At 41.5% G+C, this 15,867-nt stretch overlaps 1 protein-coding gene across 2 annotated transcripts in view; it reads left to right on the forward strand.

Annotated features, from left to right (window-relative positions):
- Window positions 1–982: 982 nt before the first annotated feature.
- The window catches only part of rhpn2 (rhophilin, Rho GTPase binding protein 2), a 30,171-nt gene continuing 15,286 nt past the window's right edge, over window positions 983–15,867 (forward strand). For both annotated transcript variants that reach the window (XM_080031401.1, XM_080031402.1), the window contains exons 1-3: window positions 983–1,187; window positions 6,914–7,029; window positions 10,583–10,711. In XM_080031401.1, the coding sequence (XP_079887527.1) occupies window positions 1,122–1,187; window positions 6,914–7,029; window positions 10,583–10,711 (311 nt within the window). In that variant the 5' untranslated portion in view covers window positions 983–1,121. The remainder of the gene's footprint in view (window positions 1,188–6,913; window positions 7,030–10,582; window positions 10,712–15,867) is intronic.

The raw sequence follows: 15,867 nt of genomic DNA on the forward strand, positions 1-15,867 counted from the left end.
TTAATTCATACTACAACTTCCTACACTTTGAAGCCATACAGTGCACGCCTATGTGTTATTTGTTTTTTTTTCATAGTGAAGCAGGATGTAAAAACAGGTCTGCTGCCAAATCAGGAGCTTCCTTGTGGTTTTAAAGGGAATAAGCTGCCATTTTGCATAATTACGTAGCGTACAACTGGCCCGTCTGCCATTTGCTGACAGTAGCCAACACAGACCTAGAATTGAAAGGATAGCCTACTCTAGCTAAAAGTCTTTCTTTCTTTCTTTCTTTCTTTCTTTCTTTCTTTCTTTCTTTCTTTCTTTCTTTCTTTCTTTCTTTCTTTCTTTCTTTCTTTCTTTCTTTCTTTCTTTCTTTCTTTCTACTTAGTGAGATCTGCTTTACTAATACAGTAGCCTATTGTGACACAGAGGTCTACAGGACAGCTCCTTTTGTCAGACAGGTGTTGGACATAGTAAACATTTTTTTATTTAGGCCAAGCCTACTCTATTTGTCCAAGATTATTCTGATATTTAGCCTATATGGCCTAGGCTACTTCCAAATGTACAGTTCATCACGACGATAGAAGCAATATGATTCAGCTTCTAAAATGAACAAACAACAAAAAATTAACTGAAAAAGAAAATCAGAGGACATTTTTTTTTAGGAATTGGACAATGTAGCCTATATTTATGCTAAATAAACAGCCAAAGTATTCTGTAGGCTATGGACTGAGTTCACAGAATTAATTATCATTGTTAACAGTTAACAGGGTAGTAGGTTGTAAAAAAGTCAGGTCTCATGTATCCTACTGCAAACTCTATATACAATGACTGTGACGTAGGCCTTCACAACAACCTGGGTGAAACAGGTGCGTCCGGTAGGCGTTTTGTCGCCCGTGAACGCACCACCCAGTCACTTTTTTTTCCTCCTCTCCCGGCGAATGGGCGGAGTTTCGCTCGGTGCTTTGTGCTGGAAAAGTCCCTGGCGCTGAGCGGAGTGAGGTCAGAGCAGACACGTTGAATGAGAAGAGAGGATACTCACCTGTTGAGCAGCAGAGGTCTGGTTTAAAATTTAATTCGTTCTTTTTTTTCTTCGCTCGTTTTCCCCCCCTTTGGAAATAGTCGGGACACGAGCCTTCAGGATGACGGACACCCTTTTACAAAACGGCATTAAGGGCAGCAGAGGAGAGGGCAGTTACTTCAAAAAGGTGAGTTTGGTTTAGCCCTACCTGTACGCTGTATTGGCCCCTCGCAGTGTAGGCTACAGTGAGCCACACGTTGTTAAAAATGGGCAAACAGTGAGTGAAGTTTACTGTTTCTGAAAGCTTTATTGCGGTTTGACTGATGCCTTTACAATGTTTTTTTTTGCACCAGACCGACCCTGTTTATTAACTGCACACGTAGCCTAGCAAATAGCAAAGTTTAATTTATTTAATTTATTTTTGCATTGTAGGCTAGCTATTTGATTAAAACAAATAAGTAATTCAAGCTGGCTGTATTCAACCACACATGGATACATCGTATAGGATTGAAAATGTCAATAGAAAGAAAGTGAGGTTTCTGTCTTAAATTTAGTAGCCTACAACACACTACTGGAACTCCTGATGTGTCAACAACAGCAGCAGAAACCTCAGCACTGTCAGCCTCGTGTGTGTGTGTGTGTGTGTGTGTGTGTGTGTGTGTGTGTGTGTGTGTGTGTGTGTGTGTGTGTGTGTGTGTGTGTGTGTGTGTGTGTGTGTGTGTGTGTGTGTGTGTGTGTGTGTGTGTGTGGTTACTCCAAGAATAGCAGTGTCTCCTGCTGTTCCTGATAGTAAGAGAGGCTGAAAGGGTAGTGACCAAACATCCCATAATTAACATTATCAGTGGACAGTGATTGACATTAGTAGGAAGTGTTCTGGATGAGGAGTTCCTCAGGTCACATTGGCTTCCTGCCCCTAGATTATTTTGGAGGAGAAGGAAACCAGTTTGGTTCTCACTCTTTATCTGATCTGAATTAGTGGAACATTTCCTCAAAGATTTCTTGTCACTTTCATTTAACAGATGACAATTGTGTTATGGGGACCTAATAAGACCACCAAAACAAGACTAAGGCCACAGGGCTGACTGCATCAGCTCAATAATGGAAATGTAGGTTAGCCTATCTTTATAGTTCCCCAGATAAGAGGAGTATTCTCCCTGCCTGGATGTATGATTAAGAACATTACATTTACATCATGTTGATAAGCTGTATAATTGTGATAGTGGTATTCAGTTAGGTCATTAGCATTCACTGAATCAGGACCAGGAGAGAAACATCTCCAACCGGTTTTACCAGGGTTTTACCCAGAAAAGCATGGTGGCAATATGCTGCATGATTTGTGTGAAAGTGTGTACGATTGCGATCAGTGGACAATATTGCGATTGAGATATGATACATAAATGGTATTATGAGTGAACTTGCTTGTTTTTTTCTTGGAGATATTTGATAGGTTTGTAAATATACATTTCTCAGTTTAAATCATAAAAAAAGTAAGTAGCATTGAAAATATGAAAAATAAAGCTTTCCCGCTGTTTTAAAAAAAGTTTTAAAAACAAAGGTCCCCCTTCAAAAACAATAGACAAAAACCGTGTGGCCCTGTTAACTTGCCTCGCCTTCACTCATTCACAAATGAAGAAAAGAAAAGAGAAATCAATGTTGCTTGGCATTGCGGGGGGCGGTCAGTTTACACTGGAGGAAACCATGGTTTTATGTTTGGTGTACCTGCGACTGTAGCAGAGCTGTGAGTTTGTATTGTACATTGTGGCTGTGAGAAAGGCACTTGGCAGCAGTTGGGGTCATTATCTTGTGTGTTTTTTTTACTGAGTTCCCATGTCTGCCATGCTGTGGTCTGTGTGTCATTCCTCCACGTTTATACTGGTGCCCTCAACTGGAGTGTTGTTGCAGAAAAAGCTTGTTTGGATGGGCTTCCTAACAGGGTCTTTGTTTCATGTAATCCTCCTGAATCCCCCTCTGAACGCTGTCTGGATTTAGGCTCTGTGCTGCACTTCCTGTGTCTATAAAAAGGCCAGTGGGAGCCAGGTTCTAGCACTGCCACAGGACACGATGCGAGACTGCACAGCCTAATACACATTGTAGAGCTTAACTCATCCTACGCTCTCCTTCCTTCTTCTAACCCTCCTCTATTTCCCTTTGTCCACCATGTTGAACACTCAGGAGTCTCCCCTTCCCTTGCAGAATCGCTTTCTCAGTATAAAGACGCTTTCAATGTTTCCCCCAAACCACAGAGCAATGAGTTCTTCTGTGTTCTCATGTTGTCATGTGAAAGAGATTTGCAATTAGGAAACTTTCTTTTTGGTCAAATTTTAACCAAAGTGGAGCTATATGACGATGTTTGCTTCCACCTTTTCCTGTGCCCCTCACTCTTTCTCCTGGGCGAAAATGACTTTAATGATTTACAAGGGCCTCACTGGGTTGAGCAGTCTCTGCCTCGGGGAGCTGCTGCGGTGCGGGGCCTCCTTCCCAGCCGTACACGCTTTCACCTCCAGCTGGCCCGGGGCCTGCAGAATGGAAAGATGGCAGAGCAGAGAAAGCAGAGTAGGCATGTTTTCTTTCTCCTCATCCTCCTCCACCAGCCAGAGCATTGACGTAGCATCTGTCCTTCAGCCAGACCACAGACACAAATTGACAACATGTGTCGTGGTTTAAGAAACCAGACAATCTCCCTCAACTTGGAGAGTCACCCGGATTGCCTCAGCGGGATTTGTATTGAGGGAAAGGGGGGGGGGGGTGTGATCCAATATAGCTTTTTTTCAGTTCATGATGTTTTTAGATGTCTTGAATGAAGCTCCATTTTGGAAAAATCTGTCAAAGTACACCCATCGTTTGTGGAGTGGATTCAGTGTGTGTGGAGTCAATTAGGAAGCATGCAGGAATTCATCACGTAGAGGCGTGAATACAGAGGTACTGAGTCCAGCACATTCACTGTGCTTATGGGGCCAACAAGCTATTGTGAGTCAGTCCAACTGCCGAAACTTGTGATTGGCTGTAGCATCTTCCTGGTCACTTGCCAGTCTTAATCACCAGTTGTATAAACCAACTGTCCCATGGTCCATTGCTCTACATGTTCGTTATGCCTCAGTTATAAAACAGAAGACTGATTTGCTGCTTGATGGATATGATAATGGACAGGCTTGGTCCTTGTTCTTGGCGCTAATGAAGTATTTTGTACGGCTCGTAGAGAAAGGCTTTACTGTTTGAGTATGCCAGTGGATAGGATGGCTTCAATTCCCTCAGTGGTTTCCTGGCTTAGCATAGCCAAAGACAGGGACTCTGTTCCATGTGTCACTTGATATGATGCTGGACAAATCTTTATCCAAATGGTCTGTGCTGCGAACTGATAGTCATGCACATTGGCTTTACCTCTAAACAATTTTCAACTATCAAATATGGGCACACCTATAATAAACACTGTAACACAATATTAAAGACATTCTGACGTCATTATATTTCCAACAAAGCTTACTATAATTAGAGGTGTGGTATCAACCAATCAGTTTTATTGACTGACTGTAATTTCTGGTAATCACAAGACGTGATGGTCACTTATCTGCTGAGTAATGACTGCAATGCGGAATCAGGATCATCACTTTGGAATGCTATTACGGGTTGAAGTTTCATAACGTACTACGTATTCAACATGGCCAAGGGACATTCTGCTATGGTTTCTATTAGCCACCAGCCACTCCCTTGTTCTTTTGAACACACCTTTAATGCAATGATTGCTGTGACACTATACTGCCATTAGTCTACTACGCCCTCTGAATGCCCATGTCCTCACCTAGCTGCCATTCTAAGAATAGTAAGTTCAGCCAGGCCACGCCCCCGCAGCCTTGATACGGCTCTATTGTGTGATTAACGGGGCTTTCATATCTAGAAATGGTTAATCATTACACTGTCAGGTCACTGAAATGTTTGTACAGGGACACACTAGTGACTGCAGTGTAGTGGTTATAGAATGCAATGGAACTATAAACTGTGACCTCTGTTGCCACACTTTAACCCGTAGTGTTGAAACCTCTACTTAAGGAGGATGCTGCGACATATCTGCCTGCACTTCTGAATACTTGTTTTACAGGAAGTGCTAAGGCGGAAAGCATCAGCAACATGACTAACTCTAAATGTTAAGGATGTGACAGGTGACTCAGGGGTAAAACACTCACCCACACAACTATGTCCCCTCCAACAGTATAATATATATATTTATTTTTTCTGATTATTATTTTTTTTTTTCAGGGCATTTTTGCCTTCAGTGTTGACGGTGTAGAGGCACACAGGAAACAAGGGAAGAGAGAAGGGAATGAAATGCAATAAATGTCCTCAGCTGCATTTTGAATTGAGGATGTTAGGATTATGTGTTATGCGCCTCGAACCATTTGGCCTCCTGGAGCGCAACCATCAACCGAGTATTTTTCAGATATTTAGTTTTTTTTAATAAATGTGACTATAGTAATAATTTATGACGTTGTTTTTGTCATAATTATGCTTTGTAATTTCCCACATCCGCTGTAGTGTTAAGCGCACACCTGTGTCTGATCATATGATGAGCAAACCTGAGGGGAAGCCACAATTACAAAATGCTGTTTGCTCTAAGAAGTGTATGGTTTTTCATGGCAAACTAATTGAATTTTTGGAAAGCCATTGTGTGATCATATCTAGGGGTCTACAGATTTGGATTTTTCAATGGCCGATGAAATGAAAGAAAGAAACGGCATGGTCTATTGTGCTTGACCTTTTCTGGTATTCACTCTGTAAACTATTGACTGGAATTTGTAATTATTAAAATAAATAAATAATACATGGCAGGTACTTGGTTTATATATTAAAAAGCACCAACATTGTGCCACAGCAGCCACACCCACTGCTGCCTCCAGTGTCTGCAGTCATTATTTGTCTATTTTTCAGATTATCACAAAATGCCATTTATCGGTAATCCTTTAACATGGAGCACTATAGGTGGGGGATTAGGGTGGGAAGTGTGAACCTCTCGTGTGGTTTGTCCTTGTGGTGAATAAATAACTCCAATGTGAAAGTGTCCCGAGCTGACAACTGTAAACTATCTGGTTTCACTGAGTTGAGTGGTCTCTGTGCATTTTTTTTATTTTTTTATGTCTGATCTCAATACAGGACAGACCACACCTCTGCAGGGCTGTGACTCAGTCTGTGTGAATGTTTAAGGCCAGTTTATCTCTACTGCTGAGAGTGACAGCCTGTTGAGTTAGTGAGGCTGGGACACTGAAGGCGCTGATAGGGGACAAGGACACACAGAACAGCCACACAAGCACGCACACACACGCACACGCTGTGAGTTGTAAACACAGAGAGTGAGAGCAGGTGTTTGAAATGAGTCCAGTATAACAAGGTGCAGCTCTCTCCACACCCAACGTTTTACTGTTACATTGTGGAGTAAAGAAAGATTGAGTTAAAAGTCACACAAAATACTTTTAAAGCCAAATGCAATAAAAAGCCAGAGGAACATTTATTGACCAAATAATTGCCAGCACTGTTGTTGTATCTGTAAAAGAGGGAGGGGTGAAGTACAATGTAGTGTGAACCTGCTCAGTGTGGGCCCGTTCATGATATATTCAGATTTAAACAACTTTCTCCGAATGTTCTGAACAAGATGCTTGTTTAATTGATTGTAGTGTAACTTTTTTTCTTCAGCAACAATCATTTGCTTGCAAACAATGTCCTTGGGACTGATTTGATTGGGAAAAAATGTGTTTTAAAGGACATAAAGGGAAATTAAGGCACTGATACCAACCAAATCATTTCAATATAAAAAAGAAAAACAGACATCAATTCTCTTTTTGTTTCTTGACGCCTGGGCACTTAGTTTATTTCCACATTTAATCCCATCTTGCTGACATGTTTGTTTCTTTTGTCTCCTTGTTTTAGGGTTGTAACCCGCTAGCTCAGACCGGACGAAGCAAACTGCAGAACAAGCGAGCCAGTTTGAACCAGCAGATCATCAAGCAGATGAGAATGAGGGCCGGAGCTGAAAACCTGCTCAAGTAAGAACAAAATACTGGTATCTGCTAATACCACATACATTACAACTCTCTTTCTTTTTCATTGTTATAATTCCTCTGAAAGGGAACCCTTTTTCAATGGGGGAGATTGCATCATTCTAAAAATATATTATACAACAACAAACCCGCACAAAAATACAAGCACGTAAACACAGTTAGGCTTTTATTGCATAAGAGAAAGCCCAGCCTTTCTAAGTTTGTCTCTCTCTCTCTACTTAGGCCTCTCATTCATGTGTCAGTCAATGTATTGCTAGTCAGTTATGTCACTATGGTATATGTGACTTGTAGTGAACTCCACTTGGTCTGTCATTGTTTTGTCATGAGCTGTCCCAAATTCTTGGTGACACTTTAAACCACATAGGGGTGGATGGATGATATTATGCAATAATAATGTTGAAGAGGAGCATTCCACGTCCGCTTAAAAACAAAGGGCTCTTGTGACACATGGGGTTAGGAGAAACCTCAGAACAATGTAAACATGTCAAAGGGCCTTTGTAATTTGATTTAAAGCTTCCAAAAGTGTGTTGTGCCCTGTCATGACTTTCAATAGGATGCGGCTGCTTTTTGGAATTCTAATATGCTGTCCCTTGGCTTGTACAGCTACATCACTCACTGAACCAAATTCCCCTTTCTTCTTTCTACAAGGGCTTTTTCAAACCTATCACTTCCAGAATTAGAAAAAGGTAGCATTAACGAGGACATTCATTTTGCTGTAAATTTATTTTCAGCAATATACAGTATGCAGTATATTTAGAGTCAGCTGTTACACAAATGCAGTTTTTCTAACTGTGGTCTGACAGTTGAGTAGGCTAATTCTGTGGGATGTATCTCCTTAAAAGGTCAGTGTGGCAGGGGTTAACAGTTAACAGAAAGCAGTTTGAGTTTCCTCTGATGAGCACATGCTGGTTCATAACTGGGTATAAGGCTATCGTATGCAAGTTTTTCTACTGTAGGTTCCTAACGGTAAGAGAGAGAAAATAAGTGTTTGTTTCAGACCTGCTTTGTTGGATGCGTAAAGAGTAGTTCCTCCTGTTACCGTGTCTACCTTCTGCTCTGTGTGGCCTTTGGCAGACATGATGAGTCTCACAACAGTCAGCCTGGTGTTAAGTTCAGTGGGCTCACTGTAAGTGTCCTGTGGTATCTTCAGTCACTGAGGAACTAAGTGTACAGAATCCCAAGGTACAACGCCATCTTTTCTGCAGCCTCAACTTCTCCCACTAGAATTCCCTGTTGGAATTTGTGTTAAGATAAGTCTGGTTAGGGAGGGTGTGTGTGTGTGTGTGTGTGTGTGTGTGTGTGCGCGTGCGCGCGTGTGTGCGTGTGTGTGTGTGTGTGTGTTATTTGTCCATTAGGCCTGTCTGAGCCTCCTGTTGGCCTACAGAAGCCCCCACATTCCTTGAGAACTCATACAGTCTTTCTACCCAAGGCCAGGGGCAAATGGACTCCCTCTCTGTGTGTGTGTGCGTGCGTGCGTGGCTTCTGCAGTTCAGGTGCAGCCCAGTGAACAGCCTGGATGCATTTTTGAGATCTAGGTATGCCTTCAGCGTTATTTTTAAGGCCTAAAATCATATGCACTGCAGTAGTCTGGCTGTAGATCTAATCTGGCAGCATGGAAGGAGCCTATCAAAAGAGTTTAGATAGTAAGTCATTATGGCTCATGTATAAGCTAAATCATTGTTTTTCTTGAGACAGCTGTTTCTTCTTTTACATTTAGTGTTCAGTAGGAGTCAATTCCTCTACCCCGCTTTTTTTCTTCTTCTTCTCTTTTGTTCCGCATTGATCCCTCTATCAGCAGCAGGTGGATCAGTCTGGTCGGACCAGTTCTATTCTTTTCTCTCTCCAGTGATTTAAGCATTGCAATTCCTTAGAGTTTAAAACACACTGAATAGTACAGTTCTCTTAACTACACTTCAAGCCTTGAAGTAGCCCCCCCCCTCCCTCCCCTCAATGTCAGTGCCAGATATCTCTCTTCAGATTAAAGTAGTTGAGGAAAAATATCCTCCAAAAATTGTGAAAAGAACATGGGGGAACTTTAGTCAAAAACCACACTAGCTGGTTCTGTTCCGATTCCCACGCTCTGTGGGATGCTATTAGATATTAAATAGGAACTTAATAGCAGCCTTAGGGCGGACGAGCTGTCATCTATGATGTCCAAACCACAGCACCTCGACCCTGATGGATTCCCCAGGCCAAACCTCCACAGAAACCCACCAGCACGCCAGCAGGAAGTGATGCTCTGTTGTCAATACTAAGTAGTGGTGGTTGAAATCCCTGTTAGGTTCCAATGTGTTGTACAGAGAGACAACGTACTCTCAGTAATCTGCTAGTGCACTGTGGCCAATAATAATGGAACACAATGTGATTTAAGAGTATGCGACTGTAATTTTAAAGATCAAACTGTTGGGTGGTTTACATGTAGTAGTTGTGACTTTTGCAAAAATCAGATGTGAAATATAATTAGCAAGATTAATTTCAGCTTTTTAACCTTCTGCTGAAATTATTTTTTTACTCTGTCTTCACATCTAGGCTCTCTTGTTTAAAATCACATCCTCTATAATAACAGGGTAGAGAGAGCCATCAGGTGATGGGGCGGGCTTAGAATGACAACAAGTGGCACTGTGATTAGTGTGTGTGTGTGTTCACTGTGAAACAGAGATAAGGATAAGGTCAGACCAAGAGGTGTGTGTGTTATGTTATATCACCATGGATACAAGTGCATGTGTGAAAAACGGACAATGCATCATAAATTGTGCTTTACAAAGGATCCCGTCACTTTCTCTTTCTATACCGACAAATACACACACAGACACACAGATAGAGGGTTTATTACAACCGTATCTTTGCTGTGCAGTTTGCCATAACCACATGGTTGCACACACACACACACACACACGTGCATACACACACACGTGCATACACACAAACACACACACGTGCATACACACACACACACACACACACACACACACACACACGTGCATACACACACACACACACACACGTGCATACACACACACACACACACGTGCATACACACACACACACACACATGCATACACACACACACACGTGCATACACACACACACACACGTGCATACACACACACACACACACACACACACACACGTGCATACAAGAAACAATATAGAAATGCATTGGACCCTAGATTAAAGTCTAGCCTGATCATATTCAATTTATCATGTGATGATGCATATTTCCTTTGAAGAAGAATTTTAACTCTGGAATGAGCTGCTGCATTTCACAGGGATTGCCGCTGTGATTCATAGATCACGGTAAAGCTGTGTGCTGGAGAGACTGTAAATCAAGTAAATAAATCAAGTGTACATGAGGGCACAGTGACGCATGTCCGTGGTCTACAATACCAGCCATACACCATCTGGCTACGTCAGAGAGAGTGGATAATGACAAGGCTGATATTTCTTGTATTTTTCTTCTCCCATCCGTTTTATTTCAAAGGTTTTATGAACATCCTCTTGTTTTTCTTTCTCTTTCTCCACTCTCTCCCATGTGCAGGGCCACGTCTAACAACAAGGTCAGAGAGATGGTGCTGTTGGAGCTGAGCTATGTCAACTCCAACCTGCAGCTACTGATGGGACAGCTGGAAGGACTCAACAGCTCAGTGGAAGTCTACCAGAGCGCCCAGTAAGTACAATTATGACTGCTATCCTTCTGATGCTAACACTGATCCTACTACTTACACAACTAGTACAATACTCATAAAAGTAAACTCATAACGACTAGGAAATGTGAACTTGTAACAGCAAGAAGTGTCTACTCATACTGAGTTGTTTAGGGCATTTGGTGAAACGGACGTAAAGTTAAAAAGGGACACACAACTTGTCAACAACAGGAGATCTTGTGAGACTGGTTGCATGGTTAACGTTTTGGTTCTCCATTGACTTCACCAGTGAAAGAAACTGTGGTTTGTGTCGTCAGGTAATTACTACAAATTTCAGATTAATTATAGGTTTACTTAAATGCTAATTGCAAGTGATGAGGCTATTAAACAGATTGCATGTTCAAAAAAAAAGTGCATGTGCAGCAGCCAGAGCTTTCCGACGTAGACACAAATGACTCTGGCACCAGTCCTCTTGCCCCATTGGTGGTCTCCACCACTGACCAAAACTTTCCCCATTTGAACCTTTTTATTATTGAACACAATCTGAGATTACCCAAACCTGCAGAAATGAAGACTCTCACAAACAGAGGGATCTTAGTATGCAAATATGTCATCAAAAATCTAATACTGTAAATACAGAGGTAGAAAAACACTAGACTAGACAGTGTTGATTGATTGGCAGTCAGAAATAGAGTAATCTGACCAGGACAGTCCGTGTTTAAGTCTTTGTGCACTGTGTCGGATGAAAGACACTCGATGACAGAGGAGCAGATTAGAGGGCTGTGTGGGAGGCCTTTAGAAAAAACACAAAAACCAAGTGCAAGGGCTTGTTGTTAAACTGGATGGTCTTGTTTTCAGGACACAATGCACAGAGCGACAAGGAAACGATGAGCGGAGCTTGTATGCAAACTTAAGATAAGCATCTAGTACAAGACTTCATACAGCCAGCGTGATGATCGGGGGTGTATAAGGGTGTGTGTGTGTGTGTATGGGTGTGTGTGACAGTTATGGGTCCTGGTGTTTTTTCTGTCTTTGAAGCCAAGCCAGTGTGTAAGTCATAAGAAAACACACTTCATCTCACTCACGTCACGCTTAAAGTTGGCTTTAGTAAGACACAAAGGACTTAATGATAGTGGTAAGGTGATATAGACGTTTATACAAGTGCTGACAGATGGTATCAGAAAATTGGCATCTGTAGCTACCACCGTTCCCAACATCCGTCCGCATGGCAACATGACTACCATTGAGGAAGTAGTGCTTTTTTATATTTCTCGTTATGAATATATAACTCTCTCTTAAAATAGTTTTAGTTCATCTTAAAAATAATTAAAAAATTCATATAAATGCAAATAATGATGACTTGAAGGCTCTTAGATTAAAGCAGGTCTGCTTCCAGGTTGCTCTTCTTAAAGGGTAACTGAACCCCCTGTTTGAGCTACTGCACAATGTTGAAAAATGCTTTCAGACCATGGATTCTAAAATTCAGTTTGAGAACCTTTGTTTTTAAACATTCGGACATCAGCCGGCCGACATTCAGGAGGGAGTGGGGCGCGCGGTGTCTTTGAAGGAGGGGGCTAGCTGCTAGCTGTCACTCTGAATGACATGACTTCATTGAAAAATCGAGTGACACAAAGTCTAACGGCACGGTCTCTACACAGTGAGCTCATATGCCACACAGATGGGTCGTCTGAGGTGGAGGACTTTTCTTATTCTAAATTGTTGGCGGGTGTCTCTATCGTAGAGTTAGGAGACAGAGTAGCGCAAGTGTGTGTGTGTGTGTGTGTGTGTGTGAGTGAGTGAGCGGTAGCGTGTGTCAATCAAGTGAAGCAACGAACGAGTCCGGGGGTGTGTGGGTGTGTGTGTGCACAAGCGAGATAATGCAGACACACTGCCGGTAGAAGTTAAGGGTGTTAACCCCCGAAATAACATCCTTGGAGGGACTGTATAACAGTAGTAGCTCATGGACCAGCTATGGACCTGTGAAGAGCGTGACCGGCTTTGCGGCGACGTGATGACGTACTGCTGCACCAAAAGTACAGCAGTACGTCATTTTTCGAACCCGACGGAAAAAGTTTTTTTCAAATCTTAGTAAAGTTCTAAAATAATTTACAATACAAAACATTTCTTAAATTGCCGATATTTAACATATTGCAATTTTTTCAATATTAACACCAGCATATACGTGTTCCTTCACAGCATAGTGATTTAATTCAGCTTATATCTCAAAAAACAAGTAAAAGGGTTCAGTTACACTTTAAGAACACTTAAATTCTCTATGGGCCGGTTTCGCAGACATGGATTAAGCCTAGTTCTGGACTAAATTGTACTTTCAATGGACATCCCCCATTCAAAATTCCATTTAGTCCAGGACTAGGCTTAATCCATGTCTGTGAAACTGGCCCTTAATCTCCGAAGGCACACACAGGCAAACGGACACACACACACACACACACACTAACGCAAGCACGCAAACATACACATTAGCAACACTCTAAACCTGCACTACACATTCACACAGGTGCACATGAGGCAATACCAAAATACATAGACTTATACACCACACGCATGTGTACCCCTCGCATTATTAACACACACACATTCATGGTGGTACACAAAAGCCTTGAATGCATACAGAAACCACAACACAAACGCACGCACACTCCTTAACAGGATGTCATGTTGTCCCTGACAACAAATCACAACAGAGCAATGAAGTGATGCGAAAGGTTGGGTGATTGTGGAGGATGGCGTGTTGTATTTTGGTAACCAGGGTAACAACTCTGAGGGTGCTTGACAAAAATCTTGCTGGGTTTATCCCAAGTACCAAGGCACTTCTATTAGGCTGTTTTTCCATTCTAAATTGTAAATGAGATACAGACCTGGTTAGGATTTTCTTATAAATTCTGACATAAATCTGCATATAAGTACCTTCTACAAACCAAAATAGCAACTTTGTAACACCCAGATACGTTTTTATTATTACAAGGTCTCAAGGATCAGGAGGCGTAGGCATGGATTTAATAAATCATCTTCTTAGACAGGCAGAACTCCCTGTGTAAATTAGTAAGAAGATATATTTTAACTCTCAGGAATGCAGGAAAATATTTTCCCTGAATGTGTTTTGTGTTCCACTCAGTGATAAAGCTGATTTTGTTAGCCACATAAACTTACAATGTATGAGCTGTGAAGAAAACCAGCCAGTATGAAAAATACATTCAGTTTACTTATAATATGGACCTCATCAAAGATCAACAGCTGCCTCTCGGTAAAATCTCTATTGCCAAGTGTTCTCTGTCACATGGGATCGGACAGACTCAAGTGTGGGAACATTCAGCCTCCTCGCCAGTCTCTTAACCCATTGATGACGGCTGCTGCGCGATGCCACATTGGCTCTCCTGCCTGATGCTGCATCGTGCAGCATTATTACTTTATCTAATTTTCATGGCATTCCCAGCATTGAATGCACTGTCATTGGTTCAAATACACATGAGGTGGGCTTTGTTGATTTTTTTAAGACCACGTGACCACCCAAAAGTTGTGTGGTTTGCCGAAAATCATGTCAATCAAAAAAATAAAAAATAAAAAAAATAATAAAAAAAATACGCCAGCTATGTCGGCGACAGAACAGTTAGTGGCGTTTGGTGCGCAGAATCAAGGTCTACTATAGACTACTGACGAAAATCACACAACACATTGCATCTATTTATTAACAATATTTAATAATTTTCTAATTCATCTAATTTTGACGATTTTTAGAAATATTTGTTGGTTTGTAAGCGCTAAGGGAGCATGTTTAAATAAAACCTGTGAACCGTAACTTTTAAATGTATTTTATTTCATGTTTCTATGTGCTACACAGGCTTAGATATTAAGGTTTTGGTAGACTTGACAATTCGTACTATTTTTTCAGAAAACCCTCAGGCATTAAGGACATGCATCCTAGATTGCCATAGTCATCAATGGGTTAAAGAAAACACCTGCTCACTGCTCCATCCACAGACAATAGGCATAATTTAAACTACCATCACCTCTCCCCCAGTGTGTGTCTGTTTTGAAAAGAAAATTCAACACGTGCAAAGTCCAAACGTCTTCATATTTACACTACCAGATAAGGTACAGTGTGATAGGGATATGGTGAGAAAGTCTTTCCCTATCATTTGTGAGCAGGTGACGCTTTACAGCCACAAAAGAGAGTTAGCCTCCTCCTCTCAGCCTGAAACACAACCTTAGTCTGAAGTATTGGAAACAAAAAGCTCTCCTCGTCCTTTCTAGGCTTTTCCCACCAGTCCACTGAACTTCATATACTGTCTTTCTTCGGTTATCTCCCGCTCAGACCAGATCCAGCTGGTTTTGGCATGACCATAAGCACATATACAGAATGTGACTGGTGCGGTTTACATGTTGTACATGTAGTTGGTGACCACCCCATGTAACAATAGCAGCTAATCACTGTATTCTTGACAATCTTTCAAATATTAAGGCACATTCTACAAGGAATTCATCAAGACGTTTCATTACCATTTCTTATCATTTTGCTTCTGATAAACTGACATCTATTCAGTGTCTCACAATACAAACGTGGTACTAAGTTGTACTGTACTGTGATTTGTTGTGTAGTAAATGTTTTGTTCAGTTCCTTTTTTTAATGCTGTTAACCTGGGCAAAAACTGAACTTTCTGAGAGACCTTCTGTTCTGAGCCAAAGTGATGACAAATGAAAACAGTAAGGTAAAGACACCAGCAGTACAGGCTGCTTTTAATGACAATGCTAATAAATATGGAGGAAATGGTTCGATATAAATTCTTTGTCTTTTTGGGGCTCCTTATGAGACCACAATTAACTCTTCTGGTAAGACTCCAATGAATCAATCACAACGTGCATGCATGCATTCTAGGAAGAGGGCTTCTGAGAAGCTTTTAACATTTCAGATCCCTTGCAGAACAGATACCCCCCCATCCCCATACCCCCTCCCTTTGCCAAAGCAGAGAAAAGACCAGAGTGATCTCATCTACAAGCACTAATGGATAAGACTGCAGCCTCTATCGGTGTTACTGATGAATGAGCTTTTGCTGTGATTCACAGAGCCCAGAGCCAGTATGCAGGAGGAATGCTGCCTTATCATCAAGTGATGAATGACTTGTTATTCAGAACCCTGTGCTTTTGATGTACTGTGCCGTGG

This window comes from Ammodytes marinus (genome assembly GCF_949987685.1).
Source record: "Ammodytes marinus genome assembly, chromosome: 1".
NCBI lineage: Eukaryota > Metazoa > Chordata > Actinopteri > Uranoscopiformes > Ammodytidae > Ammodytes > Ammodytes marinus.